Source organism: Mauremys reevesii, linkage group 3 (assembly GCF_016161935.1).
Source record: "Mauremys reevesii isolate NIE-2019 linkage group 3, ASM1616193v1, whole genome shotgun sequence".
NCBI lineage: Eukaryota > Metazoa > Chordata > Testudines > Geoemydidae > Mauremys > Mauremys reevesii.
In genome coordinates, this window is record NC_052625.1 from 110530349 (window position 1) to 110549026 (window position 18678).

Genomic DNA, 18678 nt, shown 5'->3' on the forward strand with positions numbered 1-18678 from the left:
GGCAGTGAATGAACCATGGGCCTGGGGAGGCTAGTTCCCACCAGCCTGCCTCTTCTGCCTGGGGCCCCATCCCTCCCACCCCTCTTCCCGGGCTGGAGCCCAGCAGCTCCTCCCCCAGCCCTGGAGCGCCAGGTGGGCAGGCAGCGCAGCCCGGAGCGGCGGATGGGCGGGCAGGCAAGTGTGTTGAAGTCTCTGGCTGATCACAGCCCCCAGCATGCTGCGTGGGCGGGCAGCATGGCCCCCAGCCCTGGGGGCGTGGGCGGCACAAACACCGGCTCCAGCCACTCAGAGTACCTGGCCGTAGGTTGGCCCTCATTAGCCCCAGCCCAGGGCAAGGGTGCTGGAGCCCTCCCAAAAGTGGGGAGGGCCGGGGACCCCCACCCAAGGTGGGGGTGAAGGAAGCCCCCTGCCTGGGGCAGGGACCCAGGCTCCCCACAGCTGCCCACGCAGCTCTCCCCAACTCAGCTCCATCTGGGGGGCCTCAGAGCCGCAGCCTGGCCACGATAAGAGCCGGGCAGGCAGCTGTGGGGAGCTGCAGCGAACCCTCTACCTGCCCAGGAGTGGGGCCTTTGGGGGAAGAGGAGGGGAAGGGGGCAGGGTCTGCCTTGGTGAAAAGTGGACTGGGCCAAGCCCATCCACTTTCAAAAAGTGGGAGGGTTATGGCTCCCTGCATCTGAAGAAGTGAGGTTTTTTTTTTTTTTTTTTTTTTTTACCCACTAAAGCTTATGCCCAAATATATCTGTTAGTCTTTAAGGTGCCACCAGACTTTTGTGGATACAGACTAACATGGCTACCCCCTGATACCTGTGTCTTTAGAAATACAAACTAGCTATATTATTTCTCTGAACTGTCCGGAAAAGGGTTGGACATTGCAGAACATGCAATTTGGGGGAAGTCCGGGATTGGGAATGTATTGGGGTCACCCTGCAAGTAATAACCAAGACTGGTAGAAGCCAGAGTGGGGCAGTGGAACTGAAGACAGGATGATGGGTTCAGAGCCACTGAACCAGAGCGCTCTAGCACACAGACAGAAACTCAGGATGTGACCTGCATGCTCAAAAGCTGGTTGGGAGCTACAACAGCAAAGCATTGTGAGGCACCCAGAGCTGCAGGGCAGGTGGTGACACAACTTCTGACTGCTCTGAACTGCACCCCAGAACATGACAGTATGCATAAGCGAGTAGTTTGAAAAGTATGATCGTTTCTATAAATATTTGTCAATTTACCCTTTTATTCTGTCTATTTTTGTTCAGCTAAAACACTCCTCTTCGGCCACATATGAATGTGTGTCTGGATTCAGGCACTACAACAGAGCTAGTCTCCAGGCAGCCTAATCAGTACAGCTGGCCTGCAGCAGACTGCCTGATTGGCTGGAGAGGCCAGCAGGCTGGCTCTTAATCCAGCAGCAGCAGCTTCTCGCGGCCTGCTCAGTGCTCATGCCCAACACTGTGACTGCTCCTGTGTTACCTGTTTGTTTCAGTTCCTCACCTCCAGTTTGCCCTTCAGCTCTAGTTTCTGACTGCTGACTCTGGCTCCACCCTTAGTCCCGATGCTTGGTTTCCTGCACCTGCTGTGACCACCAGGCCACCCTGTCACCTGGCCAAGGGTGAGGAGCTACAGCTGGGGTTTTTAGTTTTCCAGGCCAATGGAAAAAAATGAGCTAATTTCAGGGAGGCTTCCAAGTTACCTTACCAAAAACATCAGGAAATATTAGTTGCTTCCTTTTTAAAGGATCATATCTGCAGCCAAAAACTGAACAGCTGACATCCTTCTCTAGGCCTCTTGTTAGCAATAGTGTATCTAAATTAGTGCTGAATATTTTAACTGCAAGCACAGTCAAAAACAAACTGTGTTCGACACTGCTTTAAAACCACGTTAGACGCTGGTTTTGTAGTATTCTTAATAAGGTACAGAGAGCTTATATTTAATAACAAAAATGATTTAAAATTAAACATGGCATGACACAGCAATGAGAGCCTGCTCTAAGCTTCAGCCAGTCACAGTCTGTTCTGTCTCCTGCAGTCCAGAGCCCTTCCTTCCAATACTGGAGATGAGCAGCAACTGGCTATTTAATTTCATGGGAAAGTTCACATTGCTAAAAAAAAATTCATTTTGAATTGGAACAAGAAGTTGGAAATGAACATTTTTTGCACAGAACAGCTTTTTTTTTTTTTTTTTCTGAGAAGGGAGAAAACCAGCCAGGGAGCTGGCCACCCAGACAACCCATTAAAGGGGGATCCTGGGAATTGAGCAGACTGCTAGAAGCCTGGCCAGCTGGCAGGCAGGCTGGCAAGAAACCAGGCAGGGCAAACTAGTCAGTCAGTTTGCCTGACTGATTTTGTTGCTAGTTTCAGTGGAATCAACACATTCCAGTGGGATTTTGTTGAAACAGCATTTTCCAAAGGAAAACTATTTGTCAGAAAATTTCTTGACCGGTTCTAGCCAAAGTAGAGGCTGAACTTTGGTCTCTGCAGTCATTCCCTGTAGGTTTAGCTGCCCTAGTGTAAACAAAACTAAAGAGGACAAACTCTCTTCATTTTGCTCACTGAGACTGGGACTACTCACGTGAGCAAGGTGACCTGGATTTGGTTCAAGATGTATTTAAGTTCCCCAGCTATGTTTAAAAGAGAAGCATACATTATTGTTCCAATGTTGGCCTACTCTAGGTCAATTTGGGCTCCTGACAGCTCTCTGTTCTTGGATCAGTTCTGAGATGCATTCTGTGGCCTTCCTTGTCACTTTACAAAACGGTGTGTTAATGATTATTCTGAGGGCAGCTGGTACAAAAGATAAGACAATATACAATTCAAACTACTACCTGTGTGAATTGCACACGTTTGTCTTGTATCAGCCTTAATGAGAATTGGACTGGACACAAAGTACAAACCTGGCACAAATTCTACTCTGCACAAGTCTACTGAAGTCAATGGAATTGCAAGTTATAGCAAAGCAAAATTTGGGCCACTATTTCTAGACAGATGTCATTTAGTGTGTTCCTTTGGCACAGTTATTCTCATGTCAGTGATTCAGTGAATATCACTTCCCTGTTTAACTGTGTAGATGGTTTGTTGTTGTAATATGTTTTTTTTAGCTGTGGTAATCTTATTGCACAATGCTGTGTTTTCACAGAGAATTGTTGCCAAAGTAAACTAAGAAGAAAGCTGGACTTTGCCACCTGTCTTCTTTTCTCCTTTATCTTTCAGAAACTTGCTCTGTTTTCCATTTACCACTGAGCTTCAGCAATGATCATGTTCCAGCCTCACATATATGCTACGGTTTTTATACTCTCAATCCTTCAGGCCTTTGCCTTGGACAGCTATATTGCAGCAGTGTATGAGCACTCTGTTATATTGCCAAATGTCACTGAGAGACCTGTTTCACCTGAAGATGCGTTGACACTAATGAACAAAAATATGGATGTTTTGGAAGGGGCCATCAAAGCAGCAGCCCAACAGGTATTGACTCTTGATTTTCTTGGTTATTTGTTTTGTTCCTGGGGGCAAGTGCTTAATTTAGCTGTTGTTTCAGGGTGCACACATCATTGTGACTCCTGAAGATGGCATTTATGGCTGGGTCTTCAAAAGAGACGCCATTTTCCCCTATCTTGAAGACATCCCAGATCCACAAGTAAACTGGATTCCATGCACTGACCCTGAAAGGTATCCCTTATGCAGTGTCTTCCAAATAGCTTTCAAATACTGTGTTAATGGTCTGAAGAGAAGTGGATTAATGAGAAATGCAAAAGACCTGAGAGGTCTTTTGAATTTGCCTCCAAGATTATTGTACACAACAGTTAAATAACCTAATGTCTACAATGTCCTGACTAACTGAACAGGCAATTCAGCTAATGATAAGCACTCTATCAACCAGGCAGTCAGAGGCACCATCTTTCTGAGTTGCCGGAGGTGCTTGACCCCTGCTCCGCCCCAGGCCCCATCCCCACTCAACCCCTTCCCCTAGCCCCCCACTCTGCCTCTTCCTTCCCCGCTCCACCACCACCCCCACCAATTCCTCCCCTGTTCGGCCCCTCCCCTGAGTGCACCCTGCCCTCGTCCTCTCCCTCCCCCAGTGTCTCCTCCATGCTGCTGAACGGCTAATCACTGGCACTGGCAGGGAGGGGGAAGCAGCTGATTGGTGGGGCCTGCCGGCTGGCAGGAGCTGCTGCGGGAGGAGCTGATCATGGGAGGCTGCACCCACTATTTTTTTTCCATGGGTGCTCCAGCCATGAAGCACCCACAGAGTCAGCGCCTATGCAGGTAGTTATCAAGATGAACTCCATAGTTGAGCAGCAATGCACAACTCTGGGTGAAAGGTTGAGGTAACATCATTAATATGTTTGGAGAAGATTCTGCTGCTAGAATTTGCCAATTCTCATTCTAATCTCCTTTCTGTATATTTTTCTGAACACAATTTATATGTGAGTTTATCAGAGATTACCACATGATGGAGATGCAGCGTGGGGAGTAGCTGGATGGGAGATGTCTAAAGAACATCAGTGTGCTGCAGGAAGTTGAGTTGATAGCTTTATTATTACTTATAGCACCTAGAGGCACCAATCAGATCAGGGCCCTCCAGTAAGAGCTTCTCCCTGCCCCAAACAGGTTTTTCACCCTAAGTTAAGACAAGGCACAAGTGCGTAACAGGCTGAGGGAATGGAGGAGGGAAGGATAACTGTAACTGTGATGGGAACACAGAGCTGCATAGGCAAACTGCAGGTATAGGTTTCAGGGTTTGTTTGTTTATAAAGGTATTCTTGGCAATTTACTCTGGTAGAAGAGGGTCTTGAAGAGGGATTTCAAGGAAGACAAAGTAGTGGCGTTACAAACTAGTTCAGCCAAGGTACTGAGGCTGCATGGAAAAATGCTCGTAGGAGAAGCAGATAACATGGGTTATCAGAACTAGCATTGGTGGTGGAACAGAGGAGGCAAAGGGGTAACATAAGATACAAGTGCAAATATGGAGCTTTGCGGGTGGGGGGAAGCTATAGAGGTATGTATAAAAGATGTGTACGTGTCGTGTAGAAGGGGGAACTAGTAGAGGAGGGGAAGTAACAGGGTCAAAATAACAGTAACAATAACTTCTCCATGGAAAAGTAACACACACCAGCTTGCCGAAGTCTATGTTACTGAAGTCAGAGTTAAAAGTTTGCATTATATTCAATTTTGAGGAATGGGGTGTGTGGGGGATGGGTTACTGAGCATATTGGAGGTGTATGAGACTCATGCATATGGGGTGGAGTTTCTTAGGCTATGTCAGCACACAAGCTGATACCATGCTTCCCAGTGCAGGAAGACAGACGTGCTAGCTCGGCTTGAGCTCATGATCTAAAAGTAGCAGAGTGGCCGCAGTGGCATGGGCAGTGGCTCACGCTAGCCACCCACGTATGTTGTCAGGGTTCGGATATGATTGTACCCCTGGCAGCTGATTGACGGTCCCAGTAAATGTGCTGTATGTGTGGTGGGGGGTACAGTATATTAAATACAACTTAACTGGAGCTTTCATTGCTTTCAAGGTTTTGCATGGCTGGGTATTGGTCTTAACCATCTTCAACTGGTTTTTAACTAACTTTTTTGTTTGTAGGAGCAGACAGTATGCCTTTTGGTATGTAAGCCATGCCTCTAAATGGATTAGAATATTTGTGAAAGGATTAACGTTTGTATTAGTTTACATAGGATCTCACTTTATTTTACAAATTGGATTTCAGGCTCCTTATAGAACCAGATAGCTTTGTGTATAATTTTACATGCATTTCTGTCCTCATTGCTTGAAAGACGAGACTTTTAAAGATGAAGGTTATATGGGATTCTACCATCCCCTAGGCTCTGGAAAGACACCAAGTAATAGATCACAGTGTTCACAGATATTGACCTCTCAAGTCTGTTGTTAGTCTGCTGAAGAGGTAAAGGGCATGATATTTCAATCCTGCATGTGTCCCAAGATTCAAGGAGAATTCTCAGAGCATTTGCACAGTTCTAGGGCATCTGTGCTGAGGATCAGCCTCTCCATGCTACTACTACAGCTCTCTCCTACTGGCGCTGCTGACACAGAGTAGCACTTGAACTCTGCCCCATGAGCCATCATCTTGGCTATAGTTTTAATTGTTTTTTATAATGCATTATATTTATAGTGACAGGTAAAGGTTGCTGCTGATGTTTTGAAGATCATCGTAAAAACCAGCTTATGATCACACATGTGAAGAGAGGTGTACTCTCTGGGGGAGCCATGAAGAATAAAGAAAGCACGCCCTACTCCTCCATTCTTTCCCATTAAACAAAAAGCACGTCAAGGAGAGGGATTCAAAATGCATTTCTTAGTGTTAAATAATTATACCGTAATACAAAGTTGAGAGAAATTTTTTCAGCAAGTAGATTTCGTTGAAAAAATGCATTTTTTGGTACTCTGAAACTATTTACAAACTTGACAAATAGTTACAGCTAAGAAAAACAACAATTGTTTTGATAAAGTCAAAATGTTTCATTCCTACTTTTCATTTCAAAATAAATTAAAATTTGGCCAATTTAAAACACATGCACATGCATACACGATGAAAACACCCCAACATGTCTGAATCGAAATATAAAACTAAAAATTAATTTTGAGTCCACTCAAAATGAATCAAAAACATAAATATTTGAAAACTGGTTTTAGTTCTTTCAATTTGATGACAAATTTAGGAAACAAATTATTTTGTTTCAAATTGACCTGAAAAATCCATGCTACATTCAGCTCTACGGTAATAGCCCCCGTCCAGTTTCAGGCAATCATGGTAGGTGCTGTACAAATACCTAGGGAGATGCACACCCTGTTCCACGCAGCTGACATTCTAAGGCCTCAATCCTGCTATAGGATCGCTGAGGACAGACCCTTCCACCCATGCAGAAGTCCACTGAGGTCAAGGAGCTGTCCATGAATTCTGATAGCAAGCCTGCACAGCTCCAATTGCAGGGTTAAAAAATAAGCAATATCTGTCAGAAGGCCTCCTAGTACTCAGCTGCTCTATAACAGCTGCTGCTCTAAATGCCAGTGTTCCATTAAAATAACTTTGAAACCTATTTTCTCATTTTTTCAGCTTTGAATTTAGTTTGATCCTGGTCTATTTTTTGTTTTGTGTATTTTCCTTTTGCCAAAAATGAACTAGATTTGCTCCTGCAGCAGTGCAGGAAAGGCTCAGCTGCATGGCAAGAAACAACTCTATCTATGTGGTTGCCAATATTGGAGACAAGAAGCCATGTAATTCTAGTGATCCCAAGTGCCCCAGCAATGGACACTACCAATACAATACTAATGTTGTCTTTGACTCAGAAGGGAAATTAGTGGCACGCTATCATAAGGTAAGAAATAACATGACATTGTTCTTTTCTGTCAGTCTGGGAGGGAAATCTCTCAAGGTGTCAACGTTTTTAAATATCAGGGGGTAGCCGTGTTAGTATCTACAGAAACAACAAGGAGTCCTTTGGCACCTTAAAGACTAACAGATTTATTTGGGCATAAACTTTCATGGGTAAAAAACCTCACTTCATTTTTAAACTGCATTGGGAGGATTAGTTGAAATGGGATGGGGGCAGGAGAGTGCTGCTAGGCTGGAAGGTGTTAATGGCTGTCATCAACCAGTTCTTTGATCTACAAACAATTGCAAACTTGGTTAAAGCTGGAGTACTTGTGGCACCTTAGAGACTAACAAATTTATTTGAGCATAAGCTATAGCCCACGAAAGCTTATGCTCAAATAAATGTGTTAGCCATAGGTGCAGCAGCAGCTCAGCAGCTGCAGCAGCTGCAAAGCTGCACCTCTGCTGCAGCAAAGCGCGCCCAAAGCGCCAGGCCCCAAAGCCCAGCGCTGCCCCAGCCCCAGCCGCCTCCGCGCTTCTCCACAGAGGGGGAGGAGAGGCGGACAGAGGGAAGCCAGCGCTGGCGCTGCGCTTGACTACACTCTACGCGCGCAAGCGCTTAGCGCGCTGCCGCGGCAGCGCTTTGAAGTTTAAGTGTAGCCATAGTCTTAGTCTCTAAGGTGCCACAAGTACTCCTGTTCTTTTTATGGATACAGACTAACACGGCTGCTACTCTGAAACCTTGGTTAAAGCTGCCAGCTTTGCTAACCATATATCTCCCTTTATCCCCTTCTGGTTTTCCTGATTTTCACCAAAATCAATAGGGTTCTGACCACTGGTGCCTAGAACATCCCCTGAAATTTTGGAGTTGATCTAGTGTGGTGTTCAAAAGTTATCGCATAACAAACAGAGAAATACCACTGAGTAGAATGTTAGATCAGGCTTCACTCAACCAGTTATGCGGGTGGACTTGGAAACTTAGGGTATGTTTACACTGCAATAAAAGATCTGCATCATGGCCGCAGGGTTGGACCAAATCAGATGACTTGGACTCAGGCTGTGAGGCCAAAAATTGCAGATGTTCAGATTGGGCTCTGAGATCCGCCCCCTTGTGGGGTTTCAGGCCCAGGCTCCAGCCCAAGCCCAAATGTCTATGCTGCCATTTTTCTCCCACAGCCCAAACTCCGTGAGCCCGAGCCAGCTGACCCAGCCTCTGAGACTTGGTGCCATGGGTTTTTTATTGCAGTGTAGATGTACCTTTACATGTTCAATATGAAGGCTTTTAGATTTTTTTTTTTTTCAATAATGCAGGTCACCTTTAGCAGTTTTATAAAATGTTTCCAGGCTATTGCATTAGGTGCCTTTTAACAGTTTTTTCCCTATGGTTTGTTTTGTCAGTATAATCTCTTTATGTCAGAAACTCAGTTTGATTCCCCCAAGGAGCCAGAGATTGTCACTTTCAACACATCTTTTGGAAAGTTCGGCATTTTCACTTGCTTTGACATACTTTTTCATGACCCAGCTGTGACTCTGGTGAGCAAATTGCATGTGGATACTGTGCTGTTTCCCACTGCTTGGATGAATGTCCTACCACATTTGACTGCTATTGAATTCCACTCCGCCTGGGCTATGGGGATGGGTGTCAATTTACTTGCGGCTGATACACACAACACCAGCCTGGCTATGACAGGTAATTTGCTGTTTGGGGTAAGGTAAATTATCTTTGTAATTCTGGATCTTTAGTCTCTGTCTCTTCTCTGGGATTGGTTTGATGCTGCACAATGTATTTCCTCTGAAGCCAAAAACCCCTGTGGTAGCCTCATTCCTAGCCTCAATATTCCTGATGCCAAATGAGGGCACAGCAAAACTCCGTGTTTTGGGGTTTTTTTTCTTCTCCCCTTCCTAGCTTCTCAGGAACTTCCTTAGTTCTTTTTACTGACTTACTATGTATGAACAAAATCTTGCAGCTCCTTTGCTTGGCTTCCCTGAGCTGTTAAATCTAGTTTTTTGCTGATAAACAGTCCTCTTCTATCTCCTTTCTCAATACATGTCACCCTCAAATGCTCTCTAGTTCAACTAGTTCATACAAAGTTTTCAACAGCTAAAGAACAAGACTCTTTCTGGATTACTATAAAATACAGTCATAACACTGGGTAATAAATGAAAACCAGCATGCAAGATTCCATTTATACTAACCAATGCAAGACTAGTTTGTAGCACCATTCAGCAATGTTCAGACCCTTAGAACCAAGTTGTCAGTGCTGTCACAGGAGCACTGTTCTTCACCCACTTCTTTTAAAAGAATGTGACTTTGTGTTTCTGAGAACTAAGCGGATGGAATATGACCCTTTAGCCAAGGACCACATTTATATTTTGAAACCTATTAGATCTCATGCTTGCACAATTTCAGGGTTGGGTCACTGATCATATTCACATTGTCTGAAATAGAAGAGATGTTTCCCAGTCTCACCCTCATCTGTGATACGAGGGCTTATCAATCTAGCAGATAAAGGTAACCAGATCCAAAGGGTGGAAGTTGAAGCTTGACAAATTCAGGCTAGAAATGAGGACAATTTTTTAACCGTGAGGGTGATTAACCATTGGAACAATTTACCAAGGATTCTGATGGATTCTCCATCACTGGCAATCTTTAAATCAAGATTGGATGATTTCAAGAAGGTATGCTCTTCTTCATCCCCAGCTGATGGACTTGAAGCAGGAATTAAAGAATGGAAGTCCTAAGGCCTATGCTTTGAAGGACCTCAGACTAGATGGTGATAATAATAGTGCCTTCTGGTCTTAAATTCTATGAATATGGGATGCTTGTCATAGGATTCATCCCTTGCATAGAAACTCTTACACAGTGCTGACTGGAGTGTCATGCTGAGAACATCTGATATTTTGTCCCTCATGGTCCATTCTGATTGGTAGAGGTGAAAAGCTTCAGGAAAGTATATAGGTGTGGCATGGAATCCAATACTCTAATAAATGGTCCAGTTTCTCGCCCGGATTTGGTTTTATCTGGTCAGCCAGATTCCCCTAATGTGGAGTTCTCAACTGGGATAAAGCCAGCATAGCCAGCTCCTATGCCATCCCCCTCCCAGCCCTGAGATAGGGCTGTAGGGTGAGTGTGTTGGGCTCTGGCTGTTCTCGGCTGGTGGTTGGCCCTTTTGGGTTTGTCATCAGCTAGCATAGGTCAGAGCAGCCCTCAAGCTGCTCTGTTCTGCAGTGGGGTCAAGCTGAGCAGAGAATCAGGGAGCCAGAATTGGATTCCTGACTGCACTTCATGCTGCCATGCCCATCCCCCTTCTGTTGTGCTGAGGAGATCTCAGCCACAGTGGCAAATCTGGCCCATTGTCTCAGTAAGAAAGCCATGCACCCTAGGATGACCAGATGTCCCAGTTTTATAGGGACAGTCCCAGTATTTGGGGTTTTGTCTTGTATAGGCACCTATTAACCCCCACCCTGTCCCAGTTTTTCACACTTGCTATCTGGTCACCCTAATGCACCCTGTCCTTTCTCTAGGAATTGTAAGAAAAGACTTGTGTTCTTAAAGGTTTAATTTGGCAGGTTAATTTTTGGTAATGTTCTAAACACCATCATAGAATAAAACAGCATTGGGAAAAATGAAAAGGACAATATCATTCAAATGGCTGATTCTTTTAGACTGAAAATTCTGCCTGTCACTCACAGGGAGTGGTATCTATGCACCTGATGGACCCAGGGCATTTCATTACAATATGGAAACAGAGGACGGTCACCTCCTGGTTGCGGAACTGAGTTCACTACCTCGTCTTTCTCCCACCTACCCTTCTGCTGTTAACTGGAGCGCGTACGCCACAAGTGTCAAACAATTCTCACCAGATGACTGTAATTTCAGTGGAGTCATTTTCTTTGATGAGTTCACCTTCACTGAACTCACTAAGCCTGAAGGAAATCATACAGTTTGCCAGAAAGACCTTTGCTGTCATTTGAGCTACAGGATGGCGGAGAAGCAAGAAGATGAAGTTTATGTGCTGGGTGCTTTTGATGGCCTTCATGTTGTTGAAGGAGAATACTATTTGCAGGTAAAGCTTATTTTTGGGGACATGTGGAATACTTCATATATATGTTTATGAGACTTCTTTGCATGGGAGATGCTTTTGGATCCTGGGAGAAAAAAGGGACAATGGTGTTTTCTCATGTTCCCCGGCATGGCCCTTTGGTTGCTAGTGATGAGTTGATCCTGTAATTTCTAATGTGTCTGCTTGCCCTTCATGCCAAAAGTAGCAAGTCTTGGAATGGCCCTGGGTACAAACTCAGAGTTCATGTGAAAAGAGGGACTTGATCGTATATGGTAATAAATTATTCCACAATATAATGGATCTTTATATTCTCCACCCCTTTCTCTCTCTTCCTCCCCCACTCCCATTCACTTCACCATTTGCATTGTCCACTATGCTGTTTTAAAGACAGACTTCAGAATGGTAAGTAGCAGAAAGATGTCTTTAACATGCTGCTAGAGACTTTGAAAATTGGAATGCAACAATCTTTGTCTGTCTCTTTCATCAGAGTTGATCTTTATCTGATGATTATTTTTAAAATATCAGCTAATTGCATTCAATTGTACAAGACATTTTACTCAGCTGAATTCACAAAGATGGAATTTTTTCTCATTTGCCATGTCATGTCAATGAAGCATATATAAAGTATCAAAGTTTTATTGGAAATGTCCAAGGTTTTGCTCTGTTAACCAAACATCTGGGAAAGACTGTGATTTACCATTAAATGCCATCTTGCTGGAAATATTAATTGGTTTAGTCACATTACATAATATGGACTGTTCTTAGGTTTTTTGAACAAATCTATTGCATTGGCTAATTACTGACAGGTTCGTTTTAGATTTACTTTCGTCTACCTATCACCAACCACTTTCCTTACCAGTTGTCACAGATTATAATCCCATTATGTGTCTTGATGTTTTAGCCAACCTATATCTCCTTTGATACATTTTCAAAAAGTCACTTTGATGGAATCAAAGTTCTTGTTCGGTCCACTTGATAAAATTATTTTAGTTCTTGCTGAATGTCCAGTGCTGTGGACCAAGACTTTTTTCGCCATAAAACAAGCTACAGCAGTTTATGCTGCCTCACGTTCCCCTCTGATACACATGAACCCCAGCCTGGAGGGATTGTCTCCGGGAATAAAAGGCTAAGTCAGTCTCTGTACCCATTCCAACCTTGGCATCTCTGCTGAGATGGCCAGCACAAGGGTGTCAGTTGTGGTGCTGGCTTTATTATGTAGACACCTATCCACCAAGGATTGGATGGAGACATCCAAATTAACTTCTGATAGACCACCAGCCAGGCCACTAAGTGATTTTGTTGCTAATAATGTATATAAGATTGCCTGAGCTCTCCATCAAATAACTTGTCTTAGTTTTATTGGTAAAAAGTCAACTTTTTGATGGAGGAGTGGGAAGAACAAGTGGAAACTCTTGAGGTGGCTCTTAGGGAGAGCATAAAAAAGGGTCCAGGCCAAAGGTGCTGACTTTTAGTTTTCCCTGGGGGTGCTCCACCCTCACTCTTCCCTGAGGTCCAGTCCCCACTCTTCCCCTTCCTCCAAGGCCCTGTCCTCACTCTGCCTCTTCCTGGCCCTGCCCTTGCTCTGCCCCCTCCCCTTAGGTCCCGCCCTTACTCTGCCTGTTCCCATCTCTGCTCACCCCCCTCCCTGGACCCTTTCCTGCCCCCTGCTCTCCACCCTGCCCCAAGCCCATCTCTCAACCACCAAACTGTTGTGGCTGGTGGGTACTGAGCACCCACTATTTTTTTCCGTGGGTGCGCCAGCCCCAGAGCACCCATGGAGTCAGTGCCTAAGGTCTAGAAAACTGGAACAGTCTAGGGTGGAATAGGACAAAGGAATGGGGACAAAGTGTCAAGCAGGAGCAGAGGTTTCCAGTGGGTGGGTGGATCTGGAAAGGCTACTAGGCCAAACCCAGCTGGTAGAGAGAAACCACTGCCTTTTGTATGCACTACGTGAGGGAGCAGAGAGCAGTGTGGAGAGGCATGCTGGGGAGAGGAGCTGGAGAGCAGGAAACTTTTTAATCCAAAAAGTTGTTCCTGATGCACTAACTTAGTGCATCATTGGCATAAGAATTGAGCTGAGTTGGCACCATCTGGTCTTGAGGAAGATAAAGTCAAATTTTACTGTCAGTAAAATGGTTCTCCTAAATGCGTGTTCCTTTTCTCTTTCCCATAGATATGCACACTACTGAAGTGTAAAAGCACAGACTTGAAAACCTGTGGGCAGCCAGTGGCTACTGCTCACACCAGGTTTGAAGCATTCTCTCTCAGCGGTACATTTGGCACTAGTTACGTCTTCCCAGAAGTCTTGCTCAGTGGGGTTCAGCTGGCGCCTGGTGAATTTCAGGTAGGAGAATGTCTTTGAGCTGCTTCAAACTAGCTTCTCAGGGGCTCATAAGGGAAAGTAACAAAATATTGCAACAAAGTCAAAACAAAGCTAAGACAAAGTTTTTAATAGTGTGTGTGTGGGGGGGAAACATGTATTGGGTGCTCTTTCGATTTAGCAATTGGCCTCAGAAAGCAATTTGGCTTTGTATGTTATGGTTCCAAGACTTTACTTAATTAAACTGTTTCCTCAAACTGTTTAACATTTACCTTATAAATACATGTCACTTGTGCACCATGTAATATTACTGCTTTGTTAATGGTGTAATTTTATTATCCTCTTCTTCAACTAGGTATTAAGTGATGGACGTTTGATCAGTCAGAGTGGTACATCTAAACCAGTTTTAACAGTGACGCTTTTTGGGAGGTGGTATGAAAAGGACCCACCATAACCACACTAGATATTGTTATTTCAGAATAACAATGTCCCATAATGCATCATCGACCTAAACAATAACCAGTGTGTTGTTTCCTGTTATAATTGTGCTTTGTTTAGTAAATATACAGCAGCCTATTTCATTACTATTGCATATTGTGAAATAAATCAGCTGTGACTACTATTTTATGACTACTTATCTTTTATCACTGTTGAATAGCGGTTGCCTTTGTCTCACAGACTTCTGGAATTTGTTTTTTCTAGCATGCAAAAAACTGAGCGTTATGTTAACTGCATATCAAAATACTTACATATTTTATAATTGTAGATAACTATGGGATTAATAAATAAAATAACTACAGGCCTGATCCTGCATAATAAATGCCAGATAGAAAGGCACACAAATGCAAGGAATAGAACCTCCCAGCATGCTGCTCAAGGATGTGTGGCCTGTTCACTTCCTGTGTTTCCTATTGTGAGTCAAATACTCGCCATGCTTACCACAGCCCCTTCCTTTCGCAGTTTCTCCATGACCTTCTGTGTGCCATACCCTCATGCTCTCTGGACTGTTGCACTATATTTAAGACCCTTTGTTTTCAGTTTTAACTAGTTTTTATGGGAAAATCCCTGGGTCTAAAAAAAAAAGCCATTTTTTGTTTGTTTTACCAATTTTAATGCAAATTTTGGAAGTGCCAGAACTCCCTGGACTCAGCTACCTGCTCCAGAAGAAGAGATGGGTGGGAGTCAGCTTGGCGACTCTGACTCATCCCCTGGGAATATAAGGGCAGAAGGTTTTAAAAGCTGTAAGTCTGGGTGTTAGAAGCCCTTTCTCCAGACAACAAGGAAGACAGCACTCACCCTCCTTTCCTTTGAGGTGGCAAATATCAGGTTTAGTTAGCCCCTGCTGTTGGCATTGTACTAGTCACTCCTTTTTAGTGGGGCTGGGAAGGAATTTTTCCCTCACCACCATATTGGCTTAGGTGAAGTGGGGGTTTCAGGGAGGACCTATTATGGTGAGGAGGAATGGGAGCTAGGCCATATGTTGCAACTCATTTTGTAAGTGTGGGGTGGATGTCCAATGCAGCTACTCCATAGGGAAGGTCTCCAGTGACTGGAAAAATGGCCTGGTAAAGGACTTAAAAAGGAGGTGCTGCTTAAAGGAATGGGTGTGTGTGGGGGGGGGACGGGTTTCAGGGCTCCTGTGATTGGTATGTCAGGGAGCAACCAACCCCACCTTTTTTGTAGCCCACCTTAACCCTCCTCGAGGCGGGTAAGGTCCAAGCCATGGGTTGGCTGGGGGACCTGGATGGAAACTAAAAGGAGTGGGGACTGGTAGTAGCCCTGGGTAGTTATTTAAATGAATATCACACTGCCTATGCTGTACACTTTTGTCTGCTGAGTAATCCCAGACATCTAATAATAAAGCTGCTGCCTGATTAAATCCATATCAAGTGTTGCCTGTCCTTTCGGTATAGCTGGACAACAAATCATCCAAACCAACCTAATTTCCTTCTTTGATGGGATACCGGCCCAGTGGGGAAAGGAAGGAAGCAATAGACACATTGTATCTTGATTTCAATAAGACTTCTGATGCAGTCGTATATGACGTTCTCATAAAGAAACTAGAGAAATGTGGTCTAAATGAAATTACTATAAAGTGGGTGAACAACTGGTTGAAAGACTGTACTCAGAGTATTTATTAATGGTTTGCTGTCAAACTATGGGGACCTATCCATTGCGGTCTAACACAATTTTCATTAATTACTTGGATAATGAAGTGGAGAATGTGTTTATAAAATGTGCACGTGACTCAAAGCTGAGAAGGGTTGCAAGCACTTTGGAGGATAGGATTAGAATTAAAAATGACCTTGACCAATTGGAGAATTTGTCTGAAATCAACAAAATGAAATTAATTAAAGACAAGTATAAAGTGCTACACTTAGGAGAGAAAAAAATCAAAGGCACAACTAAAAAAATGAGGAATAATGAGCCAGGTGGTAATACTGCTTAAAAGGATCCGGGGGTTATAGTGGACCACAAACTGAATATCAGATAAAAATGTGATGCAGTTGCAAAAAAGGAGTATCATTCTGATGAGTATTAAAATGAGTCTGGTATGTAAGGCATGGGAGGTAATTGTCCCACTCTGCGCTGCACTGGTGAAGGCTCAGATGGAGTATAGTGTCCAATTTTGGGTGTCACACTTTAGGATAAATTGGAGAGAGTCCAGAGGAGAGCAACCAAAATGATAAAAGGTTTAGAAAACCTGACCTATGCAAAGGTTAAAAAAACTCAACCCATTTAGTCTTGAGAAAAGAAGACTGAGGGGAGACCTGTGAGGAGTCTTCAAATATGATGAAGGCTGTTATAAAAAGGATGTCAATCAATTGTTTTCCACATCCACTAAAAATAGGACAAGAAGTAATTGGCTTAATCTGCAGCAAGCTAGATTTAGGTTAGATATTAGGAGAAACTTTCTAACTATTAGCAACAAAGAATCCTGTGGCACCTTATAGACTAACAGACGTTCTGCAGCATGAGCTTTCGTGGGTGAATACCCACTTCTTCAGATGCAAGTGAGTCCCTTGCATCTGAAGAAGTGGGTATTCACCTACGAAAGCTCATGCTGCAGAACGTCTGTTAGTCTATAAGGTGCCACAGGATTCTTTGTTGCTTTTACAGATCCAGACTAACACGGCTACCCCTCTGATACTCTAACTATTAGGATAGTTAAGTTCTGGAATAGGTTTCCAAGCGAGGTTGTGGAATCTCCATCACTGAAGGTTTTCAAGAACAGGATGGACAAACACCCATCAGGGATGGTCTAGGTTTACTTGGTCCTACCTCAGTGCAAGGAGGAATTGATAGGGTGACCAGAGAGCAAGTGTGAAAAATTGGGACAGGGTGTGTGTGTGGGGGGGGGGGGCGGAGGGGGAGATGGTGGTGGTAATAAGTACCTATATAAGACAAAGCCCCAAATATTGGGACTGTCTTTATAAAATCGGGACATCTGGTCACCCTACGAATTGCCTTTTTGTCCCTTCAAGCCCTATGAATCTATTATTTCAACACTTAAATGTTAGAAAGGAAACAAAGTGAGGCGGCTTCAGGCAGGATTTGCCATGTTGTTTTTTTTTCCCCTTTTCCTTTTGTCATGAATGAGTTTTATTCTTTAAACTATTATGGCTCAATAATGTTCAATGAAGATTGTTGTAACAATATTACGTTTGGTTGTTATCTCATCTGATTTCAGGTCTAACAGTATATGGATGGGAGATTTCCAAATCAAATGATACAAAATATAACCTAAAATATTTTTTAGAACTCAAATTAACTGACATGTTTCCATGAGTTATCACGAGACATTTTGAATGGTTTGTCAGTAGGTGGCACCAGAACTACATGTTCTTTGGAAGTTTTGTGTTCCTCTGTCATTTCGGTGCTATATGTAGCAAGGATTCAGCAGGTGTGTAATTGCTATGGCTACCTTTTCTAAGTGCTGTTGTTGCACTTGTAAGCTTACTCTGTTAGAGTGATGTGATGGCTTTGAACAGCAGGAGGTGCACAGCCTTAAAGGAGTGAAGATACTTTAAAAGGCTGGAATTTAACATTTCAGAGGGTCCAAGGATGGGATCTACCTGATAATTATTTTAACTTTGATGATAATTTTACATAGTTATGTTTTTTATTAGATTTGACCACAGTGACATTTGTCCTTTTTTTTTTCTCCAACCCATTGCACAGCTCAATGCAGGTTCAGTTAATTTAGCAGTAGAAAATCCAATGTTGATTCCAACTCTGCTTTCCAAAAGGTTCTGAAGAACTCATCAGCTTTGCTGGCTGTGGGCATGTGGAGCTGCAAGACAAGTAAACATGGCCACAGATGATGCTGTCCATCAGCACAAGAACATAGATTTGGGCTCGGGTTTGCCAGTGGGCCAGCAGCACAGTCCATCAAATGAGCCACCTATCCATGGGGAAATCAGTTTGATATGGACAAGAGTAAGGAGCTGTTATGAGGGACAAGAAATCCTCTCCATGTAACCATGTTTCTTCTGTGTGTGTGTGTGTGGTGTGGTGTTCTACATTTTGTCTTCTGTGAGTGTCTGTCACTTCAGGGTATGTACAATATTCCCATTCAAACCTAAAAAGGAGCTGGGGAAAGATAGTGTTGTGAAAAGAAAAAAGTTAAGAAATTAGAAACTAGGTTTTTTGGTTGCTTTTTTTTATTTTATTTTAAAGCTTAACAGACCAAGGGTTTTAAATTATGGTAAGAGCAGAGCAATAATGAGGTTTAAACTAGAAAGAGAAGTTTTTGGGAAATGAAAGAGTCTGTGGATTCATGCCATTCACACCACCCAAAGGGAATTCAGTGATTGAAATATTAACTCTAAGGCCAGGTTTACATTACAGAGCTATATCGGTATAACTATGTCACCCAGAGGTTTGAAAAATCCACACCCCTGAGTAACATAGTTTTACCAGCTGTGTAGACAGCGCTATGTCAATGGGAGTGTTTCTCCAACCTA

General features: G+C 43.6%; 1 protein-coding gene across 2 annotated transcripts; it reads left to right on the forward strand.

Annotated features, from left to right (window-relative positions):
* Positions 1–757: 757 nt before the first annotated feature.
* On the forward strand, positions 758–14729 carry LOC120401411 (pantetheinase-like). 2 transcript variants are annotated; one of them, XM_039531375.1, is made up of 9 exons: positions 758–1606; positions 3204–3455; positions 3529–3659; positions 7139–7331; positions 8726–9017; positions 11021–11394; positions 11779–11793; positions 13565–13735; positions 14067–14729. In XM_039531375.1, the coding sequence occupies exons 2-9, from the start codon at positions 3243–3245 to the stop codon at positions 14163–14165; spliced, it is 1488 nt and encodes a 495-aa protein (XP_039387309.1). In that variant the 5' UTR covers positions 758–1606; positions 3204–3242; the 3' UTR covers positions 14166–14729. The 2 variants fall into 2 exon arrangements, with proteins under 2 accessions (XP_039387309.1, XP_039387310.1); XM_039531376.1 differs by lacking the exons at positions 758–1606; positions 11779–11793 and having other exon boundaries at positions 2362–3455; positions 14067–14725.
* The last annotated feature ends 3949 nt before the right edge of the window (positions 14730–18678 follow it).

Bases quoted from the DNA above. Each gene is read 5' to 3' on its own strand.
- LOC120401411 (XM_039531375.1), top strand. From the start codon at position 3,243: ATGATCATGTTCCAGCCTCACATATATGCTACGGTTTTTATACTCTCA. The intron at 3,456-3,528 runs GTATTGACTCTT...CTGTTGTTTCAG, and splicing joins TCAAAGCAGCAGCCCAACAG to GGTGCACACATCATTGTGAC. The intron at 9,018-11,020 runs GTAATTTGCTGT...TGTCACTCACAG, and splicing joins CACCAGCCTGGCTATGACAG to GGAGTGGTATCTATGCACCT.